Source organism: Elephantulus edwardii, unplaced genomic scaffold (assembly GCF_000299155.1).
Source record: "Elephantulus edwardii isolate Elephantulus edwardi_28Jun2011 unplaced genomic scaffold, EleEdw1.0 scaffold00106, whole genome shotgun sequence".
NCBI lineage: Eukaryota > Metazoa > Chordata > Mammalia > Macroscelidea > Macroscelididae > Elephantulus > Elephantulus edwardii.
Genome location: NW_006399856.1, coordinates 463,603 through 478,907, shown reverse-complemented (window position 1 = coordinate 478,907; position 15,305 = coordinate 463,603). Strand labels below are relative to the sequence as shown.

The following is a 15,305-nucleotide window of genomic DNA, read 5'->3' as shown; positions in this document are numbered from 1 at the left end:
AACAAGAATACAGGAAACTAGTGACATTAAATCCAGGAGATGGTTGATTGTAGACAGAATTATAGGGTAATGGTGAAGATGCTAAAAAAAAAAGAAAGAAAGAAAAATTTAAGACATAAACTGAAAGTAGAATAGAAAGAACCTGGATATGGTATGAATATATGGAATGAAAGAAAAGTCAAGAATAACTTTCATGTTTCTGATCTGCAAATGGATAAATAAATATTCCACTTAATGAAATGGGATACTTGAGGGTAAAAATCTTGAGTGTGGAAGAAATGACATTCATAAGAAAAGATTGGAGGTTCTGTAGGGAACTGCACTGCTAACGCACATGTGGGACTTCTCTGGTGGTTGGACTCCACCAGTGGTTCGGAAGGAGAAAGACGGGCAAGTTCCTCCCATGTGATTTACAGCCTGCAGAAATCCTGCTGGATGTTCAGTTAGGAGTTCATTCTAACTCAACAGCAAAGAACGACGTGGGTTATTGAGAGATGAAGTTTAAAACAAAAAGAAATGGGTTGTTTTTAGGTGCTGCTGAGTAAGACTCACAGCGACCTTATCTGAACCCTGTCCTATCCTGTGCCATCCTCATCATCTCTAACATACTTGAGCCTGTTGCTATGGTCACTGTGTCAATCCACCTGGCTGATGATCTTCCTCTCTTTCACTGAACCTCCACCTTTCCAAGCATGCTATCCCTTCAAAAGAAGTTTTTCCTAGTACATGCCCAAAGTATGTGAGACAAACCTTTGTCTTCTTTGGCTCTAAAGAGCATGAAAAGTATCAATGTACAGATAGAATTCAAAGTTTAAAGAGTGAAAATAAGTAAAAAGAGTACTGAATTCCAAATATCCAAAATACAAACACCCCATTTCACTAAGATCATTTGTTTTGCAGATTGCATTCAATTTTACCTTTCAGAATTCATCAATATTGATGACATCTTTTGTTAAATGATAAGAATTTCTTAATGTTCCACCATAGGTCCTCTTTTTTTTATTTTATTTTATTTTATTTTTCTCTTTTCTAACACTACATGTAATTTCATTTAGAAAAAAAAGGGGGGGCTTTGCTGGCACAGTTTAAGTGCTCATCTACTATCTGAAGGGTCTGCAGTTTCACTAACAATTGAAGCAGACTTGACAGAAATAGGTTTGGTTTGTTTTTCCTGTGGGTAGGTGGCGGGTGGTGGGTGCTATTTCACCCACATCCAGTTTCCGTTACTACCAATGCGGCTCACTGTACACATCAATCTTCAGTCCAGAATTCTCTGAGCTCCAACAGTATTTCCGGCATCCCCTTTTTACATCACTCCTCCAGTTACAGACTAGTCAAGCATTGGTAATTTGTTAATTCTAACTCTTTCTAGGCTGTGACTTTTAAAAAGCTGATCACCAAAGTTGTTTTCCAAGGTGCCTTTGAGTTACCAGCCTTTCAGATGGTAGTCAAGCACTTAGGTGACTGTGGTCCCAGGGACTCCTGGGTATCATCCCCCTGCCATCATATTCACTCCAACCCACAGCAACCCAGGAAGACAGAAATGAACTGCCCCATCGATTTCCAACCAAACCAAACTCGGCTGCGCTAAGTTGACTCCAACTTACACTGACTTCCATCAGGGTGTCAAGGTTGTAGGAAAGTAGATGGCCTCACTTTTCCCCCTCTTGGATCAGCTGGTGGATTTGAACCCAGTAATCCTTAAGATACCAGTCTTTAACCCACTCCACTTCTTCCCCAAAATAGGAATTCGTGGAGCTGAAATTTTAAGAATACCACAAAATCAAAGAGCCCTGGTAGTGTAAAAGTTAAGCGCTTGGCTGGTAACCACAAGGTGAGTCCAGAGGCTGCAAAAGAAAAGACCTGGTGATCAGCTTCTATAAAGACTACATACTCCCCAAAAAAGAATCCAATCAAGCCACCCATCAGGCAGTTCCACTCCGCAACGCACAGAATCACTGAGTGGAAATAGACTGGAGGGCACTAAACTATCACAAAACCCAACGAACAGGACTCTGTCTCAAATACCACTTCCTTTCACGGTTCATAACCTAAAACAGGTAAATCCTGACCACCTGAGCTGATGGCTAGCGATGGGATACAACCACATAAAAAGAAAATTTATGTCTTTGGCGAATAGTTAAGAGAAAGAAGGTGAAGTATGGTCCAGGTTGTCCAAGACCCTGTAGGCTGCGCTGCAACGCAAGTCACCTGGATGGGCAGGCCTCATTGAGGGGCAAGGGGCAGGGGGCAGTTTGGAATAGCGGAGAAAACGAGTGACATCTAGGGCAAAGCAAAAGGAAAGCCTGATGGTGGGGGACTGGGGAGGAGACCCAAGAAGAGAACCCGTAAGGGCGGGGAGCTTCGAGGGTTTGGGGGCGGGTTCAGGAGCAGCGGGAGAACTCCGAAAGAGTGAACGCCGAGTGGGCGGACCGCGCGGGGAGGAGGGGGAAACGGCTCATTCGAGTAGCTCGCCGGGCCCGCCTTACCAGTGTCTGCGAGTCCAAAGCCCCGGAACAGCCTGTTGGAAGGACAGAGTCCTCTCAGAGGGGAACGAAGCACGGGTAAGGACACGGAGCCGGTCGCCGAACAGCGCGGCCGCTCACTCCCCCAGTTAGGGAGAGCAGCTGATGGCGGGAACTGTGACCACACGCAAACACGCACGCACGCACGCACACTCGACGCGACCAAACTAGGCGCGTGCGCGGAAGCCTCTGGCCCCGCCTTTCTACACCCTCGCCCCGCCCCATCCACTAGGGACGCTCTGCGCAGAAGCCCCGCCCCTGCCCTGACTGCAGTACCCATGCGCACTGCCCATTGCATCCACTTTCGAGTTCCTGCCATTTCCCTCCCGCTGAATCCTTTCCGGGCATGCGCAAACCGTCCTCGCGGTGACTGCTTGGCTTTTCCCGCCCTTCACGAGCTTCCGAAGGAGGGTCAGAGTTCACGGCCCTAAGATACCTCTTCAATGCCGAGGATAGGGAAGCTAGAAACTCGCAGACATCCTTCTCTTCTTAATCATTAAAGGCAAAAAAGTCTCTACTCCAGCGCTGTTAACTCGGCCGAGGCAGGAAGAGATTGCGTGGGCGGGGCCAGGGGTGAGAGGTCAGAGGGCTGCGAAGGGGGCGGAGCGAGGCGGATGGCGGCAGCGGCGGCTCACCATCTTCCGCGGCAGCGGTGCTGAAGGAGGGACGCGGATCGGCGCGTCCGGTGGCGGGAGGAGAGCGGCATCCTCTCCCATCATGCACAGCCTAGCAACGGCCGCGGTGAGTGTCCAGGCCGCCCGGCCCGGGCCTGCAGTACCTCCGTCTACCCTGCGTGTTGGTGTCCTCCCGCAGCCCCGTGTGGACGCCGCGTCCAGCGGCGCTGGGCCCCCTCGCGTTGCTCCCCGCCGCGCCTCGGCTTGCTTGGGGCGGGCCGGCCTTCGCTCTCCTCGGCGGCCGCCCCTCGCGGCCTCCTGCGCGGCGCCCCGGGTTCTTCTCGGCCCTGGGGCCTAGTCCGTCTCCCGCGGCACCTCCCTCGCGGCCCGGGGCCGGCCATTCATTGAGTCTCTTCGCACACCAACCAGCGTGGAGCGCCGGCTGCATGCGGGGCGCCGGCGGGGCTCGGGCTGCCCCGTGGTCCTGGAGGCGCCCGGGGCTCGCGGATCGGGGCTCGCGATCGTACTCCCTAACGCAGCGGGGTGGAAATGGCTTCTTGGGTCTGGAAGCACCGGCCTTCCTGCTGGAGAACCTGAGTCCCAGAGCAGCGTGTAGTGTCGCTTCCGGCGGAGTGTCTGCTGCTCCCTCCGGGCTTTCCCATCGTGGTCTTTTCCCAGGGAAAGCGGATGATCGGATGATCGTGTATGCATCCACTTCTCTGCAGTCTTTCTGGGGCTCCTCGTTGCGTTTAGGGGGGACCAGATTCCTTGCCGTGGATGGCGTGCAGGGCCCCGTGTGCGGGGTCCTTCCCGCGTCTTCAGCCTCGTCCCTGTCACTTGGCTTCCTGCGCTTCCGCCCCACCTGCCGCCTTTCTCATCCGCGGACTTCTTTTCACTCAAGTTCTGTCTTGGCACAGGGCCTCTTCGTAGCTCGTCTGTGCGCCTCTCCGACATACGTAGTTGTCACAGGCCCCTCTTGGCTCCGATCACGCCTAGTCCGGCTTAGGGGGGGGTGGCCGTGCTTGACCACGCGACTCCGTGGCCCATGTGTGGGGTGCTCTTCATAGCACCGGTGCATCACCTGTCGTGGATTTTACCTGCTTGATGCCCTTTCCCTTGAGAATCCAGGAGCTGAGGTCATGTGGTCCCCAAGTACCAGGACCGTTTCTAGTGCCTGTAGACTTTGTTGAGTAAAGCACTATAAATGCAGCTGGTGACTTCTGAGGGCTATAATAGGGGGGAAAGGGCTACTTTCATTTCAGTAACCTCTTCTGTTCACCAAGGAGAAGTGACTTAAGGAGATAAAAATGAGCCGAAATTGCGTTGTTAGACAAAATGAGTAAATGGAGCACGTGCACACAAAATTGCCTTAATAGTATAATGTAAATGTTAAAAGTGAGCTTAACATGAAGGTGCCCCTAAGGTTGTATTGGAACCTCCACGTCTTGTGCACCGAAAGGGACTCATCGCTGACCCTCCAGCAGGCTTACAGAGACAGGGAATCACACTGGAGGAGATTGCCTATCCAGATCTTGCAGGGTCAGTTGGTGGATTCAAACCCCATGTCTTTGGCTCAGCAGCACAACTCCATACCCAAGAGGCCACCAGAGCTCCTTTACCCACTTAGCCCACAGAGAATAATCTTTTCTCATCACTTGCAAGATCAGTGGTCTCTCTGCCTTTTGCCACTGTTTCTAAATGTAGTTATTCAGAGTTGAAGGGTACTTTTAATAGCCTTTCATTTGATGGCAGTTCCTCTATCTTTGCTTTTTTTATTATTAGTTTTAATGAAAGTTTACAGACTGGATTTCCATTCATTCATTGTTGCAGTTTTCTCCCTGCACATCCCTTCCCCCCCTAGTTCGCTCTTCTCTTTGAAAAGTAAAAGAAAAATTCTTTCATTGTTTTACAGTCCCCCCAAGTCCAGTCCACTAAACAGCCTTCGTTCTTGACTCCTGTTGTGACAATAATACCTTATCATATATCCCTTTTAAACAGTTCTCTCCCTCATCTGTTTCAACCCAGTATACATAATTTATCCCACCCCGATGGTAGTCCCATTTTACGACAGTGGCACTATGCAGTATTTGTCCTTTTGTGACTGAGATATTTCACTCAGCATACTGTCTTCCAGGGTCATACATTTTTAATAATATTTCATGAATTCCTTGTTTCTCAATGTAGCATAGTATTCCATTGTGTGAATGTACCAGAGCGTCTCTTTCCATTCGTTTGTTGATGGGCGCTTAGGTTGTTTCCAGCTGTTTGCCATTGAACAAAGCCACAATAAAACATGGATGTGCCTCTAGCTTTTTTTTATTTCTTCCCAAATTTTGAGAAGGACCAGGTTGCAAGATAAAGGTGCTGCTGATGAGGAAGAGACAGTTAAACTGAATTTCCTTAGAAAAAGGTTTTCTCCAAGATTGCTTTTTCTCTCTCAAAATTTTTGTCGTCTCTAGGATTTGAATACCACCTATTCTCTAATTTTCAGTAATGCATCTTTTCAACAGCTAGCGAAGCTGTAGTACATTAATGATAACTACTCAATACAGATTTCTTCAGTTACATTTACATTGACTTATGCTTACTTAAAAATTTAAATTTCTACTTAAATCTATACCTGTTGCATTTTTTTAGACATGGAGCAGCTCTGCTGAATTCATTTGTACTACTCATCCACTAAGATACTTGATTGATGAAAAGAATGAGGCTTAGAAAAATTGAGTCACCTCTTTCCCACTTGTTCTTTTCTTCCATTGGATAAAACTAAGAATTCTAGTCTGGATAAAAGGACAGTAATGATGGTGATCTCCCACTGGAAGATGGGAAGATTTAGCCGTATGTACAAAGTTTCTCTCTATAATTAATCTTAGTCCCTTGGGAAGATCCTTACATTTTGCCAGTAATAAAAATTTATGTTTGCCTTCACCGTACTATTTTTTTTTCCTTCCTGAAGAACCAAGTAAGTCGTCTTCTGCTAGGGAGATAAAAAAGAACTGTTAAAAGAGAATGAGCTCTGGTGGATAAGAGGTAGACAGTTGCACTGACACGGTTTGAATCTACCAGCTGCTCCATGGGAGAAAGATGGACAGTCTCATCCTGTACTATTAACTGCCTCTAAAAACCCATGCTATAAGTGCATTCTAATATGACAGTGAATAACAACAAAGGAGAACATGAGCACATGTGTCTTCAGACTGTTATTTATTAAAGGGAGAAGTTGGAATCATTTGGGATAATTCTTAAATATAGACTCCAGTGTTTATTATGCTGAAACTGCAGTAGATGAGGAGCCTTGATTAAGTAATGGTTAATTGCTTGACTTATAACTGAAAGGTCAGCAAGTCAAGCTCACCAGCCACTTCACAGGAGAAAGATGCAAACCCACTAGCCACTTCACAAGAGAGATAAGGCTTTCATAAGAATGACAGCCTTGGAAATTCTGAGGCAGTTCTGCTCTGTTCTGGGGGTTCACTGTGAATAATTTAACTTGTTTGGTTTTGACTTACCATTCTTGAGAGAATACATACTAACAATTTCCCTATTGCCACCATAGAATAGAATTGCTTCTTTTCCCTTATTTATAACAAGAACAGTAAAACCACAGCAGATTACTCTAAAGATTAACAATTTGGTGGTTTCATGGGTTTGATCAGTGGTTCAGTGATTTACTCTCAAGCTGAATTCCGTTTTGGGACCTGCCTCAACAGAGTTTAGGCTTGCTTTGTTAGGATCTTGATGGTGGCTTCAGATTTAAATAATGGCAAATGTTATGGTTGTCGTGGTGGTGGTGGTTGTTGGGTGCTGTCCAGTCACCTACAACTCATAGCAACCCCATGAATAAAATACCTGAACCTTGCCCTATCCTGCACCATCCTCATGATCTCATTCTTGCTCAAGTCCGTTATGGTCACTGTGTCTGTCCACCTGGTTAACTGTCTTCTTCCTTTCAAGCTGACCTTGTACCTTTCCTAGCATGATGTCTCTCTCCAAGGACTGATTTCTCCTGAAAATATGCACAAAGTGAAATGAGGTTTCACTATTCTTGCCTCTAAGGAGCATTCTGGTTGTACTTCGTTAAAGACAGATTTGCTCTTCTGACAGTCCATGGTATTTTCAGTTATCTTTCAATATCACAATTCAGAGGCATCAGTTTTTCTGTTATCCTTATTCGTCATCCAGCTTGGATCAGGCACATCTTAAACTGACATGCTTGCTCTTTAAAACTTTGGAGAGGTCCTTAACAGCACATTTCCCCAGTGCAGCACTTCATTTGGTATCTTGACTGCTGCCCTTGTCAGTGTTCTTTTCTCCATCTATCATCATGTTGCCGATGGGTCTGGTGGTTAAGATTTTCATTTCCATGATACAACTCCTATTGAAAGCTGTAGTTGATCTTTTGAAGGAAGTGCTTCCAGTCTACTTTCTGAAAGTAAGTTGTTTCATCTCTACAGTGCAGGTTGTTAATGAGTCTTTCTTCAATTCTAATACCACATTTTCGAGATAGTCCACCTTCCTGAATGATTTGTTCAAATGTTATATAATAATAATCGGAAGAAGCCTAATGTAAACTTTTAGACTATACACTGGGTTAACTTCTTTTTTTCCTTCTTAAATTTCTCCATAGTTATCAGGCACCCTTAAGCCATTATGTTTCCTTCGCTTTCCTGCTGGTCATTTTATATACTTTAGGTGAACTTGTGATAGACTCCTAGAAGTTTTTTTTGAACACTGACTCCAAAAGGTTGCCTCCAGTGTCTCCATTGAAGCTTTAAGCAATTTGCTTAGCTTTTTCCTTGTTCACATCCTGTTTCCAAAAGTGCTATGGCCATTATTTTACAAAGATGTGTGGATAATTAATTTAATTCCGTTCTGTAATAGAAATTTCTTAACTTGTATTAAAAAATTTATATCAAAATGAGTTATCAGTAGCTAACCTAAATGTCACAAACAGATGGTTTTGACAATTGGTCTTCTATGTATAAAAAACCTTAACATTTATGAAAACAAGGACAAAGCTATTTAGAAATGATCTTAAGTTGACTTCTTCCTTTTGGATAAATTACAAAATTGATAAAGCTGTCTTTCTTTAAAAACAAAACAACCCAAACCTATTATTGTCAAAGATCCAAATATTTTCTGGTTTTCCTATAAATGAATAAATGACTATGAATTAATGGGGGAAATACACTTAGGTTGAAATAGGAATTCTTTTCCCAAACCTGCAAGTGATGCAATTAAAGGCTTTGTATATCTACATAGTGTTTTAAAGGGAAGGTACTTTGTAAATAGTACTTTGCAAATTTCTTAACCTGTTTTAGGGAGCTCTGGTGGCTGAGTAGCAAGAAACTGTGCTGCAGTCATGCATGCTGTTTCAGGCCACCTACTGCTCCGCAGGAAAAAGATGGGGCGTCTCCTCCCAACTCCTCCCATGTAATTAACTGCCTCTAAAAACCCACAGGAGGGTCAGCTATGGGTCACTTTGATGGTACACAACAAAAACAACCTGTATTAATGCTTTGTTGGAAGAAAGCATATTATTTTAAATCAGTGGTCATAATCAGACTGGGGAGAACAACTTGCGTTCACATTTCTATCATTTTGATAGTGTAAGGGTTTTTTTTAACACCTAATAAAAACTAATAGACTGGTGACTTTAAAAAGTTTTTTATTAATATTTTTAATGAATTTTTCAACTTGGATAAGTACTTTCAATATCAGTTTTATAGGTTGTGTAGGGAATCACTGATTGTACAGAGAAGTAGGCAAGGGTTTAAATCTGATTTGACTGTAATTAGGCTTTATGACCCTAAGTGTGCGTCTCTCCTTGACTGTTTCTTAGCATTTTCAAAATTGAGTGAAATAATCAATAGTGTCTGACCTAGTATGCTGAGTAAATAAATACCCTATCATGTTTATTTGATTGTTGGATCTGCATCTCAAAAATTTTTAATCTTTGTTCTAATGATTAGTGTCCTGCTGTTAACATTTTTAAATTAAGGAGTATCTTAATTATCTAGAGCTTCTGTAACAGAGGTTTAAACACATGGGTAGCCTTAACAAATAGAATTATATTCTTATAAGATTATAGAGAGAATGGTGCAGCAATGAAGGAATGAAAACCCAAAATCCCTGTAAATGTTCATTAAAACTAATAAAATTTAATAATAATTAAAAAAAAATAATTTAGTGAGCGACCTCTAGTGGCTTAGTGGTAAGGAGCTATGCTGCCAGCCTGGAAGTAACCAGTTCAAATACACCAGTTGCTCTACTAGAGAAAGATGAGCAGTGTTTTCTGCGATTTTTCTGCCTCTGAAAATACACTGGATGGTCTACTTTGAGTCAGTTCCAATGCCACAGTACAAAACAATAACAATGTCGGGAGCGAGAATGTCACATTTAGAGTGCCAGCAGTGGGGAAAGCTCTTACTCTGTCAATTATAAGATAATATGCTTATTTCAGCATTTGTAGGCCTGGAGATCTCAATGTGATTTGGCCTTCCTCAGCATGAGGGAGCTCTGAGGTGGGCCCTGGGTCCAAAAATACATGCTTTACTCCTGACAATTATTTCTGGTTGGTTTTGTTCTTATATGCTGTAGAGTTGCTTGTGACTCCTAGCAACTCTATGTACTTAAACCTACTCTATCCTGTCCCTTTTTCTCAAAATAAGACGCTCCTATGCAAGCAGAGCAAGAGAACACTACATGGTTTAAAATTAAGAAAGACTTGCATCAGGATTGTATCTTTTCTCCATACCTACTTAATCTATATGCTGAATATATTGTTCGAGAACACTATATAAAGAGTGCTTTGGCAGTACACTAAATTTGGAACAATATTGTGAAGGTTAGCATGGCCCCTGCACAAGGATAACACTCACATTCATGAAGTGTTCCATATTTTATGTGGATTACAGAGGGAATACATGGTTTCCAATGTTGAAACACTTCTTGCAACAGAAATGTTCACGTCAGCAGTCTATAACGTTAAAAACAGAAATATACAAAAAAAGCTTGCCAAAACCCAGACTGTATGAAGAACATGACATTAGGACTGGAGGAAGACTCATCAATAACCTTCAGTATGCAGATGATACCATATGGCTTGCTGAACGTGAGAAAGACTTGAAGCACTTGCTGCCGAAGATCTAACACTACATCCTTCAATATGGATTACATCTTAACATCAAGAAAACAAAAATTTTCCCCACTGGACCAATAGGCAACATCGTAATAGAGGACACATTGAAACTGTCAACAACTTCTTACTTGAATCCACAATCAGTATACTTGGTACCAGCGGTCAGGAGATCAGGACACATACTGCGCTCTGCAGTCAGAGACGTCTCCAAATTATTGAGAATCAGTGGTGTTAGTTTGAAGACTAAGATGTACCTCATACAAGCCATGGTCTTTTCATTCACTTGCTATAAGAGCTGAACAACCACTAAGGATGACAGAATTGATACCTTTGAACGGTGGTGTTGGAAAAGAGTAGTGAATATCCCATGGATGTACATATACGTCTTGGAGAAGTTGAATCCAGAGTGCTCTGTGGAGGCAAGGATGACAAAGCTTCATCTTACATACTTTGGGCATGTTTCTAGAAGAGGCTATTCCTTGGAAAGGTAAAGGAGAGAAAGATCTTCAACCAGATGGATTGACATAGTGACTGCTGCAATGCGCTCAAATGTATGAGATTGTAAGGATGGCATAGGATGGGACAGGGTTTAGATCTGTTATTGTAGAATTCTCTGAGTCTTATTTGGCGCGGTGGCAACTAACAACAACTGGGTTTTCTCCTTTTATCTCTAGATCTCTCGTTGCTATACTGTTGAACTGTCTTCTAGCTGAAACTCCAGCCCGTTTCCAAAGGTGTAAATACCAAGAGAGGAGATAGTCCTTCTTTCTCTGAGCAACTAATGGGTTTAAATTGGGAGAGAAGTCTGGCCTTTGGGCTAGCAGCAACTAAGGCTATTTTGTGAATGGTCTATTATTTTGTTACTGTGTTGTTTGACTATTACTGCGTTATAAAGCTGTTGTGTCACTGATTTGAAAGAGACGCATACCTGAGCCTTTTAACATTTCAGAGGGTGAAAGGCAGTAAATCACAGGGGGGGATTGCCCCTCTTTCCCTGCAGAGCGGTTGGTGGATTTTAACTGGGTGTCTTTTGAGTTAGCAGCACAGCTCTTTCTCACTAGGCCACCAGACCTCCCAATATACAGTTGAAGCTAGGATGAGATTAAGGAATGTTGTATTCTGTCCTAATCCTTTTCAGCTATTTGGTTTATAAAATCTTGGGCATGACTTCCAAGTGAAGTCATGACATACATGTATTTTTGAGGGGAAAGCAGTTCTATGTCAGGTAGTCTTCAATAGGAAGGTCATGGATGAATTTATCTGACACTGTGTAGTATGTGCTACTGGATTGAGTAGCCTTTTCCATATCAGCCTTATCCTCTGAAATGTGTTAGTGAATTATCAAAACAGGTGTAGTAAAATTGAACTAAAAATCTTTACAGTTAGTCTTTAAATAGAGAATGGAGTTGATAGGAAGTTTTACCAGTAGTTTTAGTCATTGTAATATGAAGGTAATAACCATTATGTGATCATTCAATGAAACCATCTTAATTAGTAATTTATTTTTTTTTTTTTTAACCAACGCAACATACTTTCCTCTCTACCCTAGCCACTCTCATTCTCTATTTCACTTCCTGTCCCCATTTAGTAAGACATTAAATTTTAGGTAATTCTCTTTTGGTGAAAAATGTACTTTCTTAAGGAAAAAATCCATTGGGATTCAGAAACAGCTATCAAGATTTCATTAAATTCTAGAGTTAAATGTTTTGGATTAAATTAATATATGATTCCAAGCCTAACTTAAAATATCTTTCCCATTGTTTTCCAAAATAATGATGAGTCTTTGTATAATTGAACAATTGCATTGTCCATCATGCTTTGACATGGCTAATGTTAGACCATTACCTATTAAAATAATAGCTGTTACTCAAACTCATTGACATAGATTCAGAACCAACTCATAGCCGATCCTCATCAGGTTTTCAGAGGCTGTAATCACATAGGAACCACTGGTGGGTTCAAATGGCCAGGAAAAAATACCACTCTACACAACCAGGGCTCTCTGTTGATAGTTGAACTAAAAAACTCATTGTTGTTGAGTCATATCCTCCAGCAGGGTTTCAGGGACTGTAAATCACATGGGGACAGATTGCCCACCTTTCTCCTGTGGAGCTACTGGTGAATTCAAACAATAGAGGTGCCACCTTCAAGTTAACAGTGTGACTCAATTCAGACCATAAGAGGCATGGCCTTTGGATAGCAGTGCAACTCCATACTCGATTACATTCCCAGAGCTCCCTTTGCACTGTAAGTAAAAAATTGATCATTAGAAAGTCACCTTAGCAAAGTGGTGAAAAACATGAACTCTATTTTAAGTAATTTGTCTGTACCTTAGTTCCCTCATTGATGAAATGAGAGTGATGATAATCAGGATTTATTTAGGACAGGGATTGACACAGAGTAAGCATGTTCTATTTGAACTAAAGACTACACTTCTCAGATTGTTGGAATCTACCAGTAGCTCCTTGGGAGAAAGATGAGACTGTGATTTACAGCCTCAGAAACAAACTGGAGGTTCAGCTATGAGTTGTTTTCTTTGCCATAGTGATGTGTCCTCGTGGTGTAGTCTGTGGCATTAGCACTGCTAACACAAAGGCCATGCCACTCTTACGGTTTGGATCCACCAGAGGCTCTAAAGGAGAAGGAAGGGGTAATCTCTCGCTTGATTTAAAGCCTTGGAAACTGATGGAGGGTCAAATATGAGTCAGTACTGATTTAACAATAATAAGTAAATCTTAACCAGAAGAAACTACCCATCTTTGCTTGCAGAGCCACTAGTAGATTCATACCACAAGTTGAGTTCCAACCAACTTAACAGCATCTGATCCTCCATTTGGTCTCTGAGGTGGTATGTGGCATATAGGAAGAGATTGTTCATCTTTCTCACAGAGCTCCTGCTGGATTCAAACCTTCAGAGAGCTATGACCTGTAGGTTAGCAGGGAAATTCCCTACAGGCTAAAGCCACCAGAGCTTCCTTTTTAAAGATTTACAGCCTAGAAATCCAATGAAGAATCATAGCAGTCACTCAGCAGCAGTAAGTTTGCATCTTGACATCAAACGACCTTGGCTATCTTCCAAGCATGTCCTTCTATTGCTGATATGGTTACAGTATGCACAGTACTTACCTAGTACCCGCCATGGTCCACATTACTGCCTACCTGACATTCCTAACTCTCACAACTGAAGTTCCAAGAAAGCCACAGCTCCAAGGGAGAAAAACCACCCTGCCTTTTACTTTCTTGTTTTAGGAGCTTTTGATTCCTTTAAGGAACATCATTCATTGATAGAGGTTACAAAACAGCTTTTAGGATCACTCTAAGGCTTAAAATGTATAATAATCCAGTCCATTAAGTAGAACATTTTCTGATTCACTCTGTCAAGCAAGTGAGATGATAAAAACATAAGCTAAAAGCTTATAATTAATTTTCCATTTATAGAAGACTGTTGTTCAAATTGGGTAAATATGAGTCCCTGGTAGGTTTCACTCTGCTCTTCAGAATGACAGTTACCCTTTTTGTTTCTCCACATTCTTCTCACTCCAGGGTATATTAGGAGCGTATCATTCCTTTGAGAAGCTATATATTATAGATATGCTCAAGTTTTATGGGAATATTGTGGTTTCTTAGCACAATATTGAGAAATCATGCTGTTACTCTCTGTCCATATTTGAGTAAATAGTGAATAGGAGTAGAAATGTGATACATAAAAGAATCATTAGGAAAAGGAGCTTTTCCAGATGACATAAATTTTCTTCCCATTGGAGGAGATGGGTAGAATTCCTTGGGGGAGAATAGCAGCAGATGAGACAGGTAAACTATTTGGGTTTTGTTTATTTTGTTTTCTTTATAAAGTTCATGCAGGAGGTTTTACTGTAGATATTAAAAAGTAAACCTCCTAGATTCACTACTTTAGAGGTAGCTACTGTTAACTCATGTCTTTTTAGACGTGTTTATGAATATAAGAATATATGTATTGTATTAATGAAAGCACATTATATGTACTATTCTGTACACACATTTTTCCTTTTGTATCAATAATACTATCTAGTATTGCATGTAATACTATTTCATTTTTTAAAAGTACATGGTATTTTGTTATAAAATACACAAATATATTTAACCAATTGCTTATTGATAGCAGTTTATTATTTTACATTTTCTGCTTTTAGAACAGTGCAATAGTGTATGTCTTCAGTACAATTCATTTATGCCTATGAGATAAATTCCTAGATATACAATTGTTATAGGGTATGTACATTTTTAGATTTTGGTAGATTACTACCAAAGAGATGAAATTAGTTTACATCCAAGTTTATGTAAAAATCTTATGGCAATATTTTGATAAGACCTGATTTTAAACTTACGTGTACACTTTCTTATTTTCGCCTTAAAGCCTGTGCCTACAGCATTGGCTCAAGTGGACAGAGAAAAGATCTATCAGTGGATCAATGAGCTGTCCAGTCCTGAGACAAGGGAAAATGCTCTGCTGGAACTGAGTAAGAAGCGAGAATCTGTTCCTGACCTTGCACCCATGCTGTGGCATTCATTTGGTACTATTGCAGCACTTCTACAGGTGGGTAATTAGTGGCAGTTCAGTCCTGTTCGTCTTATTTTTTATCTATGCATCTCTCTTTGTCCAAATAATTCTGAAGTTATTAGCAGGGTAATCTTTAAATGTTAGCATTTATAAGAGCCTGTTTTAGAAGAATCTAAAGTGCTTGTTAAACTGGAGATTCTAGGATCCTATCCAAGAACCTTCATTTATTTTCTGGGTGGGCCCTTAGGTCTGTATTTTTCACTAATATCTCCCTGTTGAAGTGGTCTTGAGACAAACTGGTTTAAAAGTACTGCAAGGTGATTGAACATAACACGAAGAGAATAAAATAGAAAATAAGGTGTAAAGATTATAGGGTATATTTCTAGGGAAGGAAAATATTAGTGTAAAGATTTAACAGCATATTAAAGATGTATACACTTGCGTATTAAATAATTATCTGGAACTTGAATCTAACTGTAGTTACCAAT

The 15,305-nt window shown here is 41.7% G+C and overlaps 1 protein-coding gene across 1 annotated transcript in view; it reads left to right on the top strand.

Annotated features, from left to right (window-relative positions):
• Positions 1–3,155: 3,155 nt before the first annotated feature.
• RQCD1 (RCD1 required for cell differentiation1 homolog (S. pombe)) overlaps positions 3,156–15,305 on the top strand; it is a 32,757-nt gene continuing 20,607 nt past the window's right edge. Inside the window, exons 1-2 of the mRNA XM_006891896.1 lie at positions 3,156–3,266; positions 14,674–14,853. Of these exons, the coding sequence (XP_006891958.1) occupies positions 3,243–3,266; positions 14,674–14,853 (204 nt within the window). The 5' untranslated portion in view covers positions 3,156–3,242. The remainder of the gene's footprint in view (positions 3,267–14,673; positions 14,854–15,305) is intronic.